The sequence below is a fragment of the Trichogramma pretiosum genome, unplaced genomic scaffold (genome assembly GCF_000599845.2).
Source record: "Trichogramma pretiosum strain Unisexual culture from Peru unplaced genomic scaffold, Tpre_2.0 scaffold1, whole genome shotgun sequence".
NCBI lineage: Eukaryota > Metazoa > Arthropoda > Insecta > Hymenoptera > Trichogrammatidae > Trichogramma > Trichogramma pretiosum.
In genome coordinates this window covers 5,049,971-5,064,851 of record NW_019641703.1, presented here as the reverse complement: position 1 = coordinate 5,064,851, position 14,881 = coordinate 5,049,971, and the positions used below count along the sequence as shown (strand labels likewise).

Below are 14,881 nucleotides of genomic sequence, written 5' to 3'. Positions count from 1 at the left end.
CGTCGAGCTATCCTCAAGTGTATCCTCGTCGCGACACAATAGTCGCGATTAATTGGCGCGCGAGTAAACATATGTATTTACTATTAATTTGCAACAAAAACATATCGGGCGCGTGCGTACAGAGAGCTCGTGCCTATTATTAACTACCATACGACAGTTACAACTTGGACGTGGACCGATAAACTTGTGATGGACTCGAAGGAAAATCGCGTCAAGTTGATTACGAATCCTCGAAGCCGCCGAATCGAAATCGCACCGATATCAGTACCATTGGAGCAGCCGCAGCAGCAGCGGCAGCACAGCATCATTTGCGCGGGCAGTGGTTTGAATTATCGCAGCTTCCGCGAGGACGAGTCCTTGGCGTCGCTCGAGTCGACGATACTGGCCGGTAGTCTGACGATCAACGACCGCAACTGCGAGGAGGACGAGGACAAAGACGACGAGGAGGAGGAGGAGGACGAGTACGACGGGGAGTACAGCAACAATTCGTATCGGAATACGAGGAGGCGATCGAGAGCCAAGGACGGATTGACGACCGTCATGGAGGTCGACGAAAACAACAACAACCCCGGCGCGGTAAACCGCAATAACCAGATGAACGCTGACAGATCACTGATGGAGAGCAGCTCGGTGCTGGTCGAGGACGAGAATCTGCTCAACGTCAACATCGACGCGATCTCGGCGAGCGAGTTGCCGGCCAGCGCCAGTCCCATGAACGACGACGTGTTCTTCTCGCCGGCCAAGAGCAGCCCCTTATACAAGAGTCCCCTGGACGACGACGATAACAATGACTCGGCGATCACGGGTGGTTCCTCGAACAACGACGACGACAAGTCTCCGGCAGCCACCGCCACCACCTGCATCGAAAAGAACAAAGACAAGTTCGAGCTCAGGGTTTATCGGGATCACGCGACCTTTGGCAACAAGTGAGTGTTTTAATACATCATTATTTAGGAGAGACAGCTGCAAGGACATTTCTAATGAGCAGTGAGCATGTGATTGGGAGACAATGCGCGCAACGACCCGTGTGTGTGTGCTTCGCTGCTTAAATTCCACAAGTCTCTTCCGAACGTCCTTTTCGACTCGGTGTGCGCGTGTGTTTGTATGTGTGTGTGTGCGTGCGTGCGTGTGTCGTAAGAAGCTGTAAACACACATATATGCCGTAATAATTGCGCGCGTGTATACATATTTTTATTGTTTTGAAATTTTGCTCCGTTTCTCGAGGCAGAATTTCATTACGCACGAGGGGCCCCTGTAAAAGTATATATATTCTATGATAAACACGACGCTATCGCGATCTACTCGACTCGATGATGATCGATGCGATAATTCGTTCTCCCCTTTTTTTTATTCACGTCGTTCTCAATTTATTCGCAGATTATCGCCGATCGTCAGCTGCCCCAAGCACGTCTCGATCGCGGCGAACACCACCACCGCCAAGTCGGAAAAACAACGCTCCAAGCAGCAGCAGCAGCAGCAGCAGCAGCCGCGCGCCGCCAGCCGCTTCGTCTCGATCAGTCACGTAGGCGGTCACGGCGCGTCCTCGTGCTGCAGCGGCAGCAGCAGCAGCAGCAGCACGTTCAACTACAACACGACGAGCGGCGACAGCGGAGTGGGCGACGAGCGCACCGGCGCCTACATACAGCTCATCGTCGAGGACTTCAACAAGGACGTGACCAAGCACGCGCACTCGACGCCCAACGAGGACGAGCCAGCGTGCTCGACGACGGAGAAACAGCAGCAGGAACAGTCGAAGAGTCCGGCGATAGTCGTGACCGATGCATCGTCGTCGAGCAGCGTCCGCAAGTCGACCAAGATACCGCAGCTGAAGATGCAGAGCATGGCCAACAGCAGCCTGTACAGGCGTCGCGTCACTCGCCTGACTCAGCACTTCGAGGAGGTGATCAAGGGCAAGGGTCAGCAGCCGGCCAAAAAGGAGCTCCTCGTGCAGCCGGGCAAACTCGGCGGCGCGCCTTCCTTCGTCGCCAACAAGTCGGTCAGGAGTCCGAGCTATCAGTCGCGCGAGGCTCAGAAGCTCCTCAGGACGTCCAAGAATCGCAGCAAGGTCGGCGTTATTATTCTTCTCTGACTCAACTACTACTACTCGATAACATTGTGTTTATTTAATACAGATAAGCTTCGCCCTCTCGCCCATCAAGACGAAGCATCACGTCAATTTCACGACGGCGCGCTTCAATCGCACGCGCCCGTCCTCCTGCTCGGACTGCAGCAGCGGTGCTCAGGACGCGACCTCGGCCAGCTTCAACGCGTGCAGTACCGGGGGCGGCAGCTACAACTGCCTCGTCACGAGCTGCAGCGACGTCACTCAGTCGTCCTCCTTGTGCGGCTCGTACACGGTGAATCGGCGCTCGCACTCGGCCAGCGACGCCACCCCGTCGTCGATCGAGCAGAGCCGCCTGCAGCGGGCCATCGACAACAAGTGCATCAACGTGCGACGTCGCCAGCTCACCCCGTACTACGTCAGGCCCGTGCTGCTCAATCAGCAGCAGCAGCAACAGCAGCCGCAGCAGCAGCAGCAGCAGCGAACGCGTCTGCACGCCAACAGTCCCGGTAACAAGACCATCTCCAAGATCGTGAAGAGAAAGTCGATCGGCTACGTGAGCTCGCCCATCAAGGCCCAGGTGAAGCCGGTCAAGGAGCTCAGAAAGATGTTCTCGCCGTCGTACAATCACACGCTGGCGCAGAAAAACGAGGGTGAGTATAGAGCGCGTACAACGTTGCAACATGCCTACGAGCTTGGTAACATGATAAAATTCTTCTTCTTCTTTTTTACAGGGCTGAAAAAAGTTAGAAACTTGTTGGAACCCAACGTGCCGGTGATCAGCATTTCGAAAAGTTGAATCGAACGCGCGATTCGTTCGACTCGACGCCACCGCCGCCCCTCTCGTTGTTTTAATTATAAAAATTAAATATAATTGTTTCCTCGCTCAGCCGCGCTCGGCAAATATTTTTTCGAAACTGAGCATTTTCATTATGTACGTAGTTATAAGTGTTTTTATCTAAGAATGATTGTGTTGTTGTTTTTATATTTATGATGATACGTCTTTTTTCTGAAAAAAAAAAAATATTATTATTTGTTTCATTCATGTGGTTGTGTAACAATAATCGATTGCTGGCCAATCGGGATACACCAGAAAAGAAAAAGAAATCCATGTAAACGTTGCATTTTTATTTTAAATTAAAAACGACTATTGATGACTTGATTATCGTTCAATGACTTCATTTCACCACGATTCGTATAAAACCGCCTCGAATTCAAACTCGTATGTGCGCGCGCGCTTCCACCTAGCAGACGAACTTTCACTCTAGTCATTGTACCGTGCACGCACGAGTTCACGACGTCGGAGCAAGTGCACGTTATAGAAGCTAGAAAAGGCATAACCTTCTTTAGGAGCAGAACTGTGTTTTTATTATTGACGCAATACTGTCATTACTTTGGCAGCTGTGTTAATTATCGTTGTTGATATTGATAATTGTAGATAATAATTACTCGTGGTAAGTCTACTTTTTAAGTGAATTCAATTATCTTTCAAGTGCATTTTAACGTATCGGTGAAAAACTAAACTGCACGTTTGCTTGATTTCATAACCTTTGTGTCTGTTGGGAGTTTTCACGAGATAATATTATTTTCCAGGTGCAGCAAGTGGTGGAGAGACGTTCGTTCGTTTTGAACGAGTAGTCATTTTTTTTTTCTTGTAAATAGTTCATTCCACTATCTAAAAAAATGACTGGAGCTTGCAACGAGATAATTGAAGATATCGAAGATCTGATATCTTCTCAAGACATAACGCCAAAGCAGAGATATGCAACTCGAAAAAACATCAAAGTGCAGCCAGTTGCCAAGAGCAAAGAGGAAATCGTCCTGCCGGAATTACAGATATACTCCAGTGTTATTCCAGGTACGCAGACAATCTACTTGAGAACTTGGGGATGTACACACAACAATTCTGACAGCGAATACATGGCTGGACAGCTGGCTGAGTATGGATATAACTTAACGACAGACAAAGAAATTGCTGATTTGTGGATTCTCAACTCTTGCACAGTGAAGAGTCCAGCTGAAGATCATTTCAGAAATGAAATTGAAGCTGGCAGAAAGCTGGGAAAACACGTTGTTGTCGCTGGCTGTGTGCCACAAGGAGCTCCAAAAACTGGTTTCTTGAAAGGATTGAGTGTGATTGGTGTTCAGCAAATCGATAGAGTAGTTGAAGTGGTAGAGGAAACGCTAAAAGGCAATACTGTTAAGTTTTTAAGTAAAAAGAAAGTAGCTGGTAAAAAATCTGGAGGAGCATCTCTTCTATTGCCAAAAGTTAGGAAAAATCCACTCATAGAGATCATAGCTGTTAATACCGGCTGCCTTAATCAATGTACATATTGTAAAACAAAACATGCCAGAGGCGAGTTAGGCAGTTATCCACCAGAAGAAATCATCGAGAGAGCCATACAAGCCTTCGATGAAGGAGTCAAAGAGCTTTGGCTGACATCCGAAGATACAGGAACCTACGGCAAAGACATCGGCACCAGCTTACCAGAATTGCTGTGGAAACTCATCGAAGTCATACCCGACGGCTGCAGAATGAGAGTCGGTATGACCAATCCACCCTACATACTGGAACACATAGAGGAGATGAGCAAGATCCTGCAGCATCCCAAAGTGTACAGTTTCCTTCATCTGCCGGTGCAGTCCGGCAGCAACGTAGTGCTCAACGACATGAAGCGCGAGTACAGGCGCGAGGACTTCGAGCACATCGTCGACTTTCTGCGCGAGAGGATGCCGCGCATCACGATAGCCACGGACATCATTTGCGGCTTCCCCACGGAGACGGACGAGGACTTCGAGGACACCATGTCGCTGTGCAGAAAGTACAAGTTCGCCAATCTGTTCATCAATCAGTTCTTCCCGAGGCCGGGCACGCCGGCCGCCGCCATGACACAGATACCGGCCAAGATAATCAAGCAGCGCACCAAGGCGCTTTCGGAGTTCTTTCAGTCGTATCAGCCGTACGACCACGAGGTGGGCGAGATCCAAGAGGTGCTGGTGACGGAGATCGCCACGGACAAGAGGCACTACGTGGGCCACAATCAGTGCTACGAGCAGGTGCTGGTGCCGATGCGGGAGGAGTTCATGGGCAATCTCGTGCGGGTGCGCATCGTGTCGGCGTCCAAGCACTCGATCAAGGGCGAGCCGATCGACGACCAAAGCGTGACCAAAGTCAACGACGTGGCGGCCCGCAACGCAGCCAACAACAAGCAGCAGCAGCAGCAACGATCGTTACCCGCCCTCACGCTGCACACGTTCGCCTTCGTAGTCTTAATTATCGGTATCGTCGCGAGATTGTTATGGAAATTTTTCCTGTAAGATTGAATAAAGAACACGTATTTTTTTCTAATTGTAAAATCGATTGGTATAATTATCTTCTTTTTTTTTGTACAAGCTCTCTTTCCCTTTACATCACAGTCCAAACAGTCATAAATTCGAAATGCAATCCAATGAGAATCCGATATATCACCTTCACCAGTAATATGTATGCATATCATGCGAGACCTCCCTAAAAGGTATCCTCATTTGAAATTGTAATGGCTGGCATAAAAAAATTGTGCATATGTCTCTCTCTCTCTCCCAAGGTATGTTGCCTGCAATGTAGCAATCACGTGATGCGTTCGTCTCGTATACATAGTAAAAAAAAAAAAAAAGAGAAATGTACGTACCGAGACACACACAGTCACACACGACCCAATCGAGATCCGGGAATCTTATCGGTATCTTGTCATCTCTCAACCCCCCGCGCGCTCCGCTCCGCTCCGAAATCTAAATTGCACTATATACTAGTATACGTGCGGTATGTAGGCACGTCTCCCCGTATAGAACCCGCGCGCGCGTCACGTCTTACACTTTATAATACTCTTCTCTCTCACTCGTGTGTCAGGCTGCGTGCGAGATGTACCCTCGCGCGTGTCATAAATGCATACGATAATCATAATAATGGTTAATAATAATAATGATAAATGCCGCATGCACATGGGTGCGCGCGCGCCCGAACACGAGTAGCAGTATCACATGCGGCGGCCTGACATATCATCGTCGTGCAACACAAGATCGATCGGCTATTTGAAATTCGCACGTGACCAGCAGCGTTGGCCGATATCCTTTTAATGTCGTGTATAAAGTTCGCGATTCGGCAGCGGAGGGATCAGAAATGTAAAAAAAAAAAGAACAGCAGCAGCGTCGAACGAACGAACGAACGAACGAACGAAATCTGGGCTAATTCGACTTGGCGATCGTCCGCCAAAAATAACAGCTTCAACCTTCGTATGCATTTATAATTAATTCCACACACAGGCGAACAGCGAGCGAGCCGAGAGAAGCCCAAATATTGGCGAGTGCGCGCAGTAGTAGCTGCAGCAGCAGCAGCTATACATAAACTGCCTCTGCGCGGCTATATAAACATATATGCAGGCACGTAGTAGTACCTATAGATGCGGCCTGGCTGCACATGCAGAGATTCGCACGTACGTGTACTTGCCACATAGTCTACCTACCTCTATATAGGTATATATATAACGCAGCTGCACACAGCTGAAAGAGAGAGAGAGAGAGAGACGTGCAGTCGATGCACGTGTGTACGAGCGCTTGCGCGCGAGGCGCAAAGCTCTGCAAGTTCTCTTCCTTTTCATACATATATAGCTATATATATAGCTGGCATCTCGCTCGACATGCCTACTGGTACCTATATACCGTACTGCTACTGCTGCAGCGGCACCGATTACACTCGAGAGCCTCCTCCGTGCATATCTGTATACGTGTGCGCGTGTGCGGGGGGTGTCTGCGCGCCTGTGTGCAGCCAGCTAGTAGCAGCGGGAGGGCAAAAGACAGAGATAATCGATGCACCGAGAGGCGCACGGACTTTATACCGCATTGTGCCTCTATATAGCATGGCACACGGCAGCAGCAGCAGCAGCAGTAGCAGCACGCGCACACCATGCACAGCAGCTATCGCGCCTCGGCTATTCGCTGATTTTGAAGCGTTACCGCCACGAGGTTTTATGCGCAAACTCGCGGCCACTGCGGATATCTTTCGTGTCTGTGTGACTTCTATGCAAGTGTGTGTGTGTGTGTGTGTGTGTGTGTCTGTTTGTGCGCGACACAACACAGAGGCAGGTCAACTCGGTGTGTTGTAGTCGAGTATAGGCCCGCAGAGAGCCACCCTGCACACACGTGAGCGAAAAGTACAATACGACACATTGTCTCTGTGTGTAAACGCGAAGTCGTCTCTGTGTGTGTGCGTGTGTGTGTGCAGGACACAAGCGAGCGCCGAGCGAGCAAGCGAGACTGCTCCGAGATCAGCAGGCTATCCTCATCGTCGGTCGCGCTTCGCTCTCCCCCCGTTCGCTTTGCCCACGACAGTCACACTTTGCGGCTGCTGCACGGGCCATCTCACGCAGGCTACTTATAAGAAAATCCAACGAAAATCTTTGTACTCATTTTTTTTGCGTTCGTCTAACCATCCCCCTTTTGAATTTTTTTCTCGTTGTCGTTATTTTTATCGTCGTATCCTCTATATCTCGTTGGATTTTTTCATTAGATTAACTCGGTGATTTGGCCTCGACAGACAGCGCCGGAAAATTTGATTTTTTTTTTTAATCGCCAAGCGCACACTCGCACACGCGTTTCTCGTTACAAAAAGCCAGTCGCAGTGTTGAATAAAAAAAAAAGTTATCAAAGTATCGATCAAAGTTGGAAGTAACAAAAGTAAGAAGGTTGTTGGATTGTTGACCCTGCGGTGCGCCAAAACAACAGTGATACACAGCCGATTATTATATACGCGAGCATATTCGCTCAAGCATTCCACAAATAATCGGAGAGAGAGAGATCGAGCGAGCGCGCGCGAACACGCGACTCGCGATTGTTTTTAAAAGGTGCGTGTGTCGTGTCGGGTTCGAAGATTCACTGTGTGTGCTGTGCTCTGCTATTGCTACCGTACATCGAAGAGAGAGACAGATAAGAGAGGCCCGACAATATCATCAAGAAAGCCTAAACTTGGAAGCTTCCCGCACACACCGAGATTATACTACCTGCTTTTGATACACACAGACACAGACACAGACACACTACACCAGCGCCTGCACATACACGCGTCTATATACATACGTCGCTAGAGTGTAGCAGCATTAGGACGAGTCACAGATTTCGGAGCACAGCAGCAGCAGCAGCAGCAGCACATAAAGTTACAACGGAGAGCATCGGAGAGCGAGGATCGACGAAACGTGTGCCTGTGGTGTGGTGGATATAATCTGCCTATATCTCTGCGTGTGTGACTGCGCGCGTGCTTGTGCCATTTCTCCGGTGTCCCGACGACGTTTCGTACTCGTACCTTCTACTATATATAAAATATATAAAAAATAACAAACATCGGAACGGGGAAGAAGAAGAAGAAGACGACGCTGACGCGATTACTACTACTACAACTACTACTACTTCAACTACTACTGCTGCGATAACGCTCTTCCTCGTCGACGCGCAAGCAGCAAACAGCAGCAGCGACCGTGCGTGTGTGTGTGTTTGGGCCCCGTGTATTATTATAATATATACACACACACCATTACAAACTACTTGCTACTGCTATCTACTGTACTGCTGAGTAGGTGCCCTCGAGTATCTCTCGTGTGGCCATTTGCCTACTTCGTATACAAACGCTACCAACAAAAACTCAACGGGGGTTCTTTCCAACGCACGACGACGGGTTTTATATGGTGTTGCTGCTGGATAAGAAGCCCGAGTCATTGGCCGCCGCGGAAGGTTATGCTTGCACAATGCGTAATGCCGCTGTATTGACGGAAAACTCGCAGCCTCGCGAAGCCATGAACAGTGAGTATTATTCTTTACTCTCTGCTTTTTTTTGCTCTAATCTATCCGCATTATAATGTATGACTCCATTTTTTCTTGCACCTTTTACTTTTATGCTGCTTCTTATTCTTGCGCTTCTTCTACTTCTTCTTCTTCGTCGTCGTGCTTTCTTTCTTCTGCTTTCTTTCGTGTTATTGTCATAATTATTATAATATTTTTTTCGCTCGCCTAATTTTTATTTTTTTTTTTTTTACTTATATACCTGCCACGCGTGTCATTTTTTATTCATTCGATCGTCATGTTTCGTTAAATTATTCGCTTCCCCTTTACACTACTGCTGCTGCTGCTGCTGCTGCTGCCTATATACCTTCAAAGATATCTATATAACGCTGTATACATCGCGAAACGCTTATGTATCATATACGTATACGCTACATATTTACTCACACACGTTCGGCTGGCCGTGCTGAACTAGTACATGTGCCGCTCACGCTCTTTCAATCTCATTTCGGAGTGCGCGTGAGTCTATATAGCTATATGTATATGATACACAGGCCGCGCGCTGCTTCTTGAAGTGTACAAGACAGCAGAGAGAGAGTGTGTCTTTCGGTGCATTGACAATATATAATAATGCTTGCACGTTCCCGTTTTTCACTCTTTTTTTTTCTCAACACTCGTCTGCTTTTTGTTTGTCTGGCGTGTCGTTTCGCGCGGGCGCAGGTGGTAACAACAACATCGTGACAGCCAGTGGCAGCCTACGAGACGTCAACTCGCCCGAGGCCGCGGCCGTCGGCATGATCAGGCGCAACGTCATGGAGTCGCCGTCCAACAACAACAGCGTCGTCGTCGTGAGCCCCGGCGGAGCGGGCCCGATCAAGCCCGTCCAGGCCGCGCAGCAGCAGAACCACAAGCGGCCGGCCGGCGACACGGAGAACGACGGGCCCTACACGTCGTCGAAGAAGAAGCAGAAGACGCCGCAGCCCAAGAACGCCGTGTGCGCGCTCAACGAGCTGAAGACGGGCGCCGTCTACAAGGTCATCTCGCAGACCGGGCCGACGCACGCGCCCATCTTCACCATGGTCGTGCAGGTCGACGGCCAGTGCTACGAGGGCAAGGGCCGCACCAAGAAGATGGCCAAGCACGCCGCCGCGGAGCTGGCGCTGCGCAACATCGTGCAGTTCCGCAACTCCTCGGAGGTGCATCAGGCCATCAACGCGACGGTGCAGGGTGGCGTCGGCGGCGTGGGCGGCTTCAGCGTCGAGCCCGACTTCACCAGCGACGTCACGGAGAAGGACCTGATGAACGCGTTCAAGGCCAGTCCCCAAGAGCCCAAGGCCATGAACAAGTTCATGGACAAGGGGCCCGTGGCGATAATCAACGAGCTCTATCCCGGGGTGGTGTACAAGTGCGTGGCCGACAACGGCGAGAGCTACGCCAAGTTCACGGTGTCCGTAACGATCGACGGCGAGAGCTTCGAGGGCACGGGGCCCAGTAAAAAGCTGGCCAAGGCCGCCGCCAGCAAAGCGGCCCTGGCCAAGCTGCGCAACGTGCACAGCTCGTCGTTCCACATGCCGATGATCACCAAGATGCCGCAGTCCCACATGAAGTTCGGCAACTGGCAGGAGCAGCTGTCGCTGCCGCAGACGCTCGCCGACAAGATCGGCAAACTAGTCAATCAGAAGTTCTCGGAGCTGATGCAGAACAAGCCCCAGCACGCCCGGCGCAAAGTGCTGGCGGGCATCGTGCAGACGCAGGGCCAGCAGTGCGACATCATCTGCGTCACGACGGGCACCAAGTGCGTCAGCGGCGAGCACCTGAGCGTGAGCGGACGCGCGCTCAACGACTGCCACGCCGAGGTCATAGCCAGGCGCTGCCTCTGCGAGTACCTCTACAATCAGCTGAAATTGCACACGGAGGACAAACAATCCGAATCGATTTTCGAACCCGGACCAAAGGGTTTCAAGCTGAAGGACGGTATTCAGTTTCACCTGTACATCAATACGGCGCCCTGTGGAGACGCGCGGATCTTCTCGCCGCACGAGGACAGCGACTCCGTCGACAAGCACCCCAACAGGCGGGCCCGGGGCCAGCTGAGAACCAAAATCGAGTCGGGCGAGGGTACGATCCCCGTCAAGACCAGTGAAAGTATTCAGACTTGGGACGGAGTGTTAATGGGACAAAGATTGCTCACTATGTCGTGCTCGGACAAAATTGCCCGCTGGAATGTTCTTGGTATCCAAGGTTCACTTCTCAGCCACTTCATAGAGCCAATATACTTCCACAGCATCGTTCTCGGAAGTTTATTGAACCCGAGTCACATGTACAGAGCTGTTTGTGGCAGAATAGAAAACACTATTCAGGGTTTGCCACCGCCTTATAGACTTAATAAGCCATTGATGAGTCTGATAACTTCGTCGGAAGTCAGACAGCCCGGCAAAGCTCCTAATTATAGTGTTAACTGGACAACTGGACAGTTGGAGGCTGAAATTATCAATTGCACAACGGGAAAGGATGAATTGGGAAAACCCTCCAGAATCTCAAAGCAAGGCTTGTTTGGAAAATTCCATTATTTATTAAGTCAACTTGATACAATCACGGATGTTGATAAAACAATTTGTACAAATTATTTGGATGCCAAAGCATCGGTTCAAAACTATGCTTTGGCCAAACATCAGTTGAAGGATGCATTTGCTAGAGCCCAACTAGGTTGTTGGGTGAAGAAACCAATGGAGCAAGATATGTTTGAAGTTAGTGTGTGATAGGCCTATTAGTAAAAAAAAACAAACTTTAAGAAATTCACCTTAATTAATCATAAAACTCGAAATACTTTTTACGGTTGATTTTTAGATTTATGAAACGAAGATCTAGAGAAAAATAGATCAAGACTTATAATGTAGTTTAGTCCATAGTAAAATGAAGTAAAAACTTTATATCAAATTTGTTAATGAAAAAATGCTGTAGTGAGAAAAAGAAATGTACTTCCCTGAAGTTACATGGTAAATCAAAGTTACCTGTACTTCATAGTAGTTTAATGATTAAGATGCAATTTGAAAACTAAGCTCAATGAATTCTGTACTCTTTATCAGATTACTTTCTAACTTGCACGTTGTCTTAATAAAAAAAGGAAAATGAATTTAGATTCACATTTATGATCATTGAAATAAAGTTAAAATTAAATAATCTTAAATCTTAAAGTTTCAATGATCAATATTATAACCAAAGAAAGTCTCTGTTGCATAATATTGATAATTCGCATTCATTAGGTATTTCCAGGTATTTAGATTCTTGTATTTATCAATAAATCTTTTTTGAAATACCAATTACCGATTTCTAATAATATTAGATCATTTTCAATAGAAAGAAGTTTAAAGTTAATCATGTAAACTTGAAATACTCCATGCAAATTAGTTACAAAAATGAAAGAAAAACGCAAAAAAAAATTTTTTTTTAAATGAAATTTACATTTGTTTGCTTCATGTATCAATGTTGCTTCTTTTATCAAGTGCATAATTAAATTTGCATCGCATGCACATAAATTCAAATATCAATCAAATTTAGGAACTACTATGTAGAATATGTTCGAACATAAAAAAAAATTTTATTTGTTAAATTGTCGAAATTTTATCGAAATATAATTTCGCCGTGGGTTCAATTGTCTACAAATTACCAAGATTTTTTGTTCATTTACTCGTAAAGTTGTGATTCTATAGACATGCAATTTTTAATAAAAACAACATACCCATTAGAAAAAAAAACTTTTTCATTATGTCCAATTATTTAACATTTCATTACTTGATATCACGAATAAACTAATCAATCGTTGAACTTTAATTTTTCCGTAATAATCCTTGTCGTGAATTTTAATTTCGTATCTGGGGGTAGCAAAAGCTATTCACGGTATCACCAGGCCGTATCAGCATGGCGTCACGCATGCGTGTTCTCATCTACTTTTTTCAAAAGTGTTTAGCGCGGGCCGCGGCAGCGCGATGGACTTATCAATTCTTGGTCTGCAGTCTGCTCATTGATTTCAGTATCCCACGTGCTACTCCGCGTGGCTCGTACCGGCATCAGTTCCGTAAAAGTTTGACCGTGTTGGTAAACGTTAGATGCATCGAACAAGTTTTTATTTGAAAACTAATCGAAAAGGATCCACCGAATGACAGTTTGTCGATGAGTTTGTGAGTCGAAATGTTGAAAGAGAGCAGAAAACGGCAACGTAGCGAGTCCGTGGAAATAGTGGATGAAGCGACTAGTACCAAACAACCATGTTTACATGATTCGAATGAAGTTGAAACATCCGAAAATGACAATCTACTAAAATTGCAATATGAAGCTGAAAGTCTCATGCCAGCCGCGGGGAGTTGTGACTACTGTACACAACAAATATTGCTGTACATGTATAAACTAGACGTCTCAACTTGGTGTTACCTGAAGAGACGAGTCGAAAATAAAAAGTTGGATGGAGTTGGATTGACATTAGACAACAAAGATGTTGACAAGTTTTCCGATATAGTTATTAGGCAGAATGACGAGTCCATTCACGTGAACGTAAACTACACCGTAAGTCTATTTTCCGACAAGTTTATCACATACCTCGATTTGTTTGGGATAAAAAGTCCGTATTCTCTGAAAAATTATTTCAATAGTTGGGTCAGTTATGAGCTCAATAAGCCAAAGTACCAAACTTCGAAAATTAAGTATCTCGTCGTATTTTGTAACGACAAATTGGAATTATCGGAGGACAATAAGTTGACCATGTGCAGTTCGAAAAATTCTTACCCATTTCAATTTGAAAGTGTCGATATATGTCAAATTCCGGTGCTTCAAGATATGTTAGTAACAAACACTTCATGTAAATTTTATAAATTTGCGACTGATGATCTAACCATTGACCAGTTCTGTCAGCGTTTGATGTTGTCAAGTACAAATAAAAAGATGTTTAATAAGAAATTTTTAACTTCAGAGTTCGAAGAAGACTTGAAAAAAAGCTTCCTAAATAAGATTATATTTTTGGATAATCAACCTTGCAGAGAAAGTTTGAAAATAAAATTAAAGGATGAAATTGAAAAAAATGAAAAAGATTACTTAAAGTTACAAAACAGACTGATAAAATATACCTCGATAGCTAAAAAGAGTATCAGCAATGAAAATTTTCAATTATTAATGTCTATATTGAATGATATGTTTGTTCATATGAATATATCAGCAGTAAGTACAAAAAGTTATCACACTAGCAATGTAATTAATATTTTGTATAAAAAAAAAATTACATATCTGATAAACGTAGGCTCTGCTAATAATGCAAGGATCACATTTGATGATTTTTTCCCTAAGAAAAAGAGAGAGAAAAGTAATTTTTCATTGGATGACTTATACACTTTTTTCTGTAATGAGTACAGAAAAAATTCAAACATCAAATTTTTTATTATTTACACTAATTCAGAGTTGAATTTGACCAATAATAATCAAATTCAAAATAACAAATCTGAGAAATACTTTCCATTGAAATTGAACAAAATAGATGTAACTAAAAAAAGGTACAAAATATTTAAAAATTGCGCCAATTTAAATGAATCAATGTTATTTGAGTTTGCATCTAAAGATTTAGATACTCTTTTGGAATTGTTCAATCCTCCAAATAGTAATGAACAAGAGATAGATGCAGAGGAAGAAAACAAAATGAAATTATTATTTTTGCATACTCTTATCATTGCTACCGGACAAAAAAAAATTACAGATATTCCCCTCCAAAATGAACAGCAGCAACTTCCTTACACTTTTGACCAGTTACAAGAAGTAACATTACGATGGATAGAATATCAGAAGCATCAAATAATGACACCAAGAAGTATGAGGCTTATTTTAAGTGATATAGAAAATAGTAGATCAAGTTGCTTAAACTTGAATTATTTGAAGCTTTTAGATGAGTGGAAACTGTCCAAGTCTCTTAGCCGCTTCATGCCTAATCTAAGAAATGAAATATTTTATTATTTAACAAATGGTAAAGGAAAAGAA

The 14,881-nt window shown here is 45.7% G+C and overlaps 3 protein-coding genes across 3 annotated transcripts; all 3 read left to right on the top strand.

Moving 5' to 3' along the window:
- Positions 1 to 45: 45 nt before the first annotated feature.
- LOC106656745 lies at positions 46 to 3,219 on the top strand. Its single transcript, XM_014377878.2, has 4 exons — positions 46 to 926; positions 1,378 to 2,065; positions 2,133 to 2,715; positions 2,797 to 3,219. Exons 1-4 carry the CDS (start codon positions 190 to 192, stop codon positions 2,859 to 2,861), a joined length of 2,073 nt encoding a protein of 690 aa, XP_014233364.1. The 5' UTR covers positions 46 to 189; the 3' UTR covers positions 2,862 to 3,219.
- Positions 3,220 to 3,311: 92 nt separating this feature from the next.
- On the top strand, positions 3,312 to 5,419 carry LOC106655328 (threonylcarbamoyladenosine tRNA methylthiotransferase). Its single transcript, XM_014375660.2, has 2 exons — positions 3,312 to 3,516; positions 3,656 to 5,419. The coding sequence occupies exon 2, from the start codon at positions 3,746 to 3,748 to the stop codon at positions 5,378 to 5,380; it is 1,635 nt and encodes a 544-aa protein (XP_014231146.1). The 5' UTR covers positions 3,312 to 3,516; positions 3,656 to 3,745; the 3' UTR covers positions 5,381 to 5,419.
- A 1,868-nt stretch (positions 5,420 to 7,287) lies between these two features.
- Positions 7,288 to 12,621, top strand: LOC106657019 (double-stranded RNA-specific editase Adar-like). Its single transcript, XM_014378252.2, has 2 exons — positions 7,288 to 8,887; positions 9,587 to 12,621. Exons 1-2 carry the CDS (start codon positions 8,770 to 8,772, stop codon positions 11,623 to 11,625), a joined length of 2,157 nt encoding a protein of 718 aa, XP_014233738.1. The 5' UTR covers positions 7,288 to 8,769; the 3' UTR covers positions 11,626 to 12,621.
- The last annotated feature ends 2,260 nt before the right edge of the window (positions 12,622 to 14,881 follow it).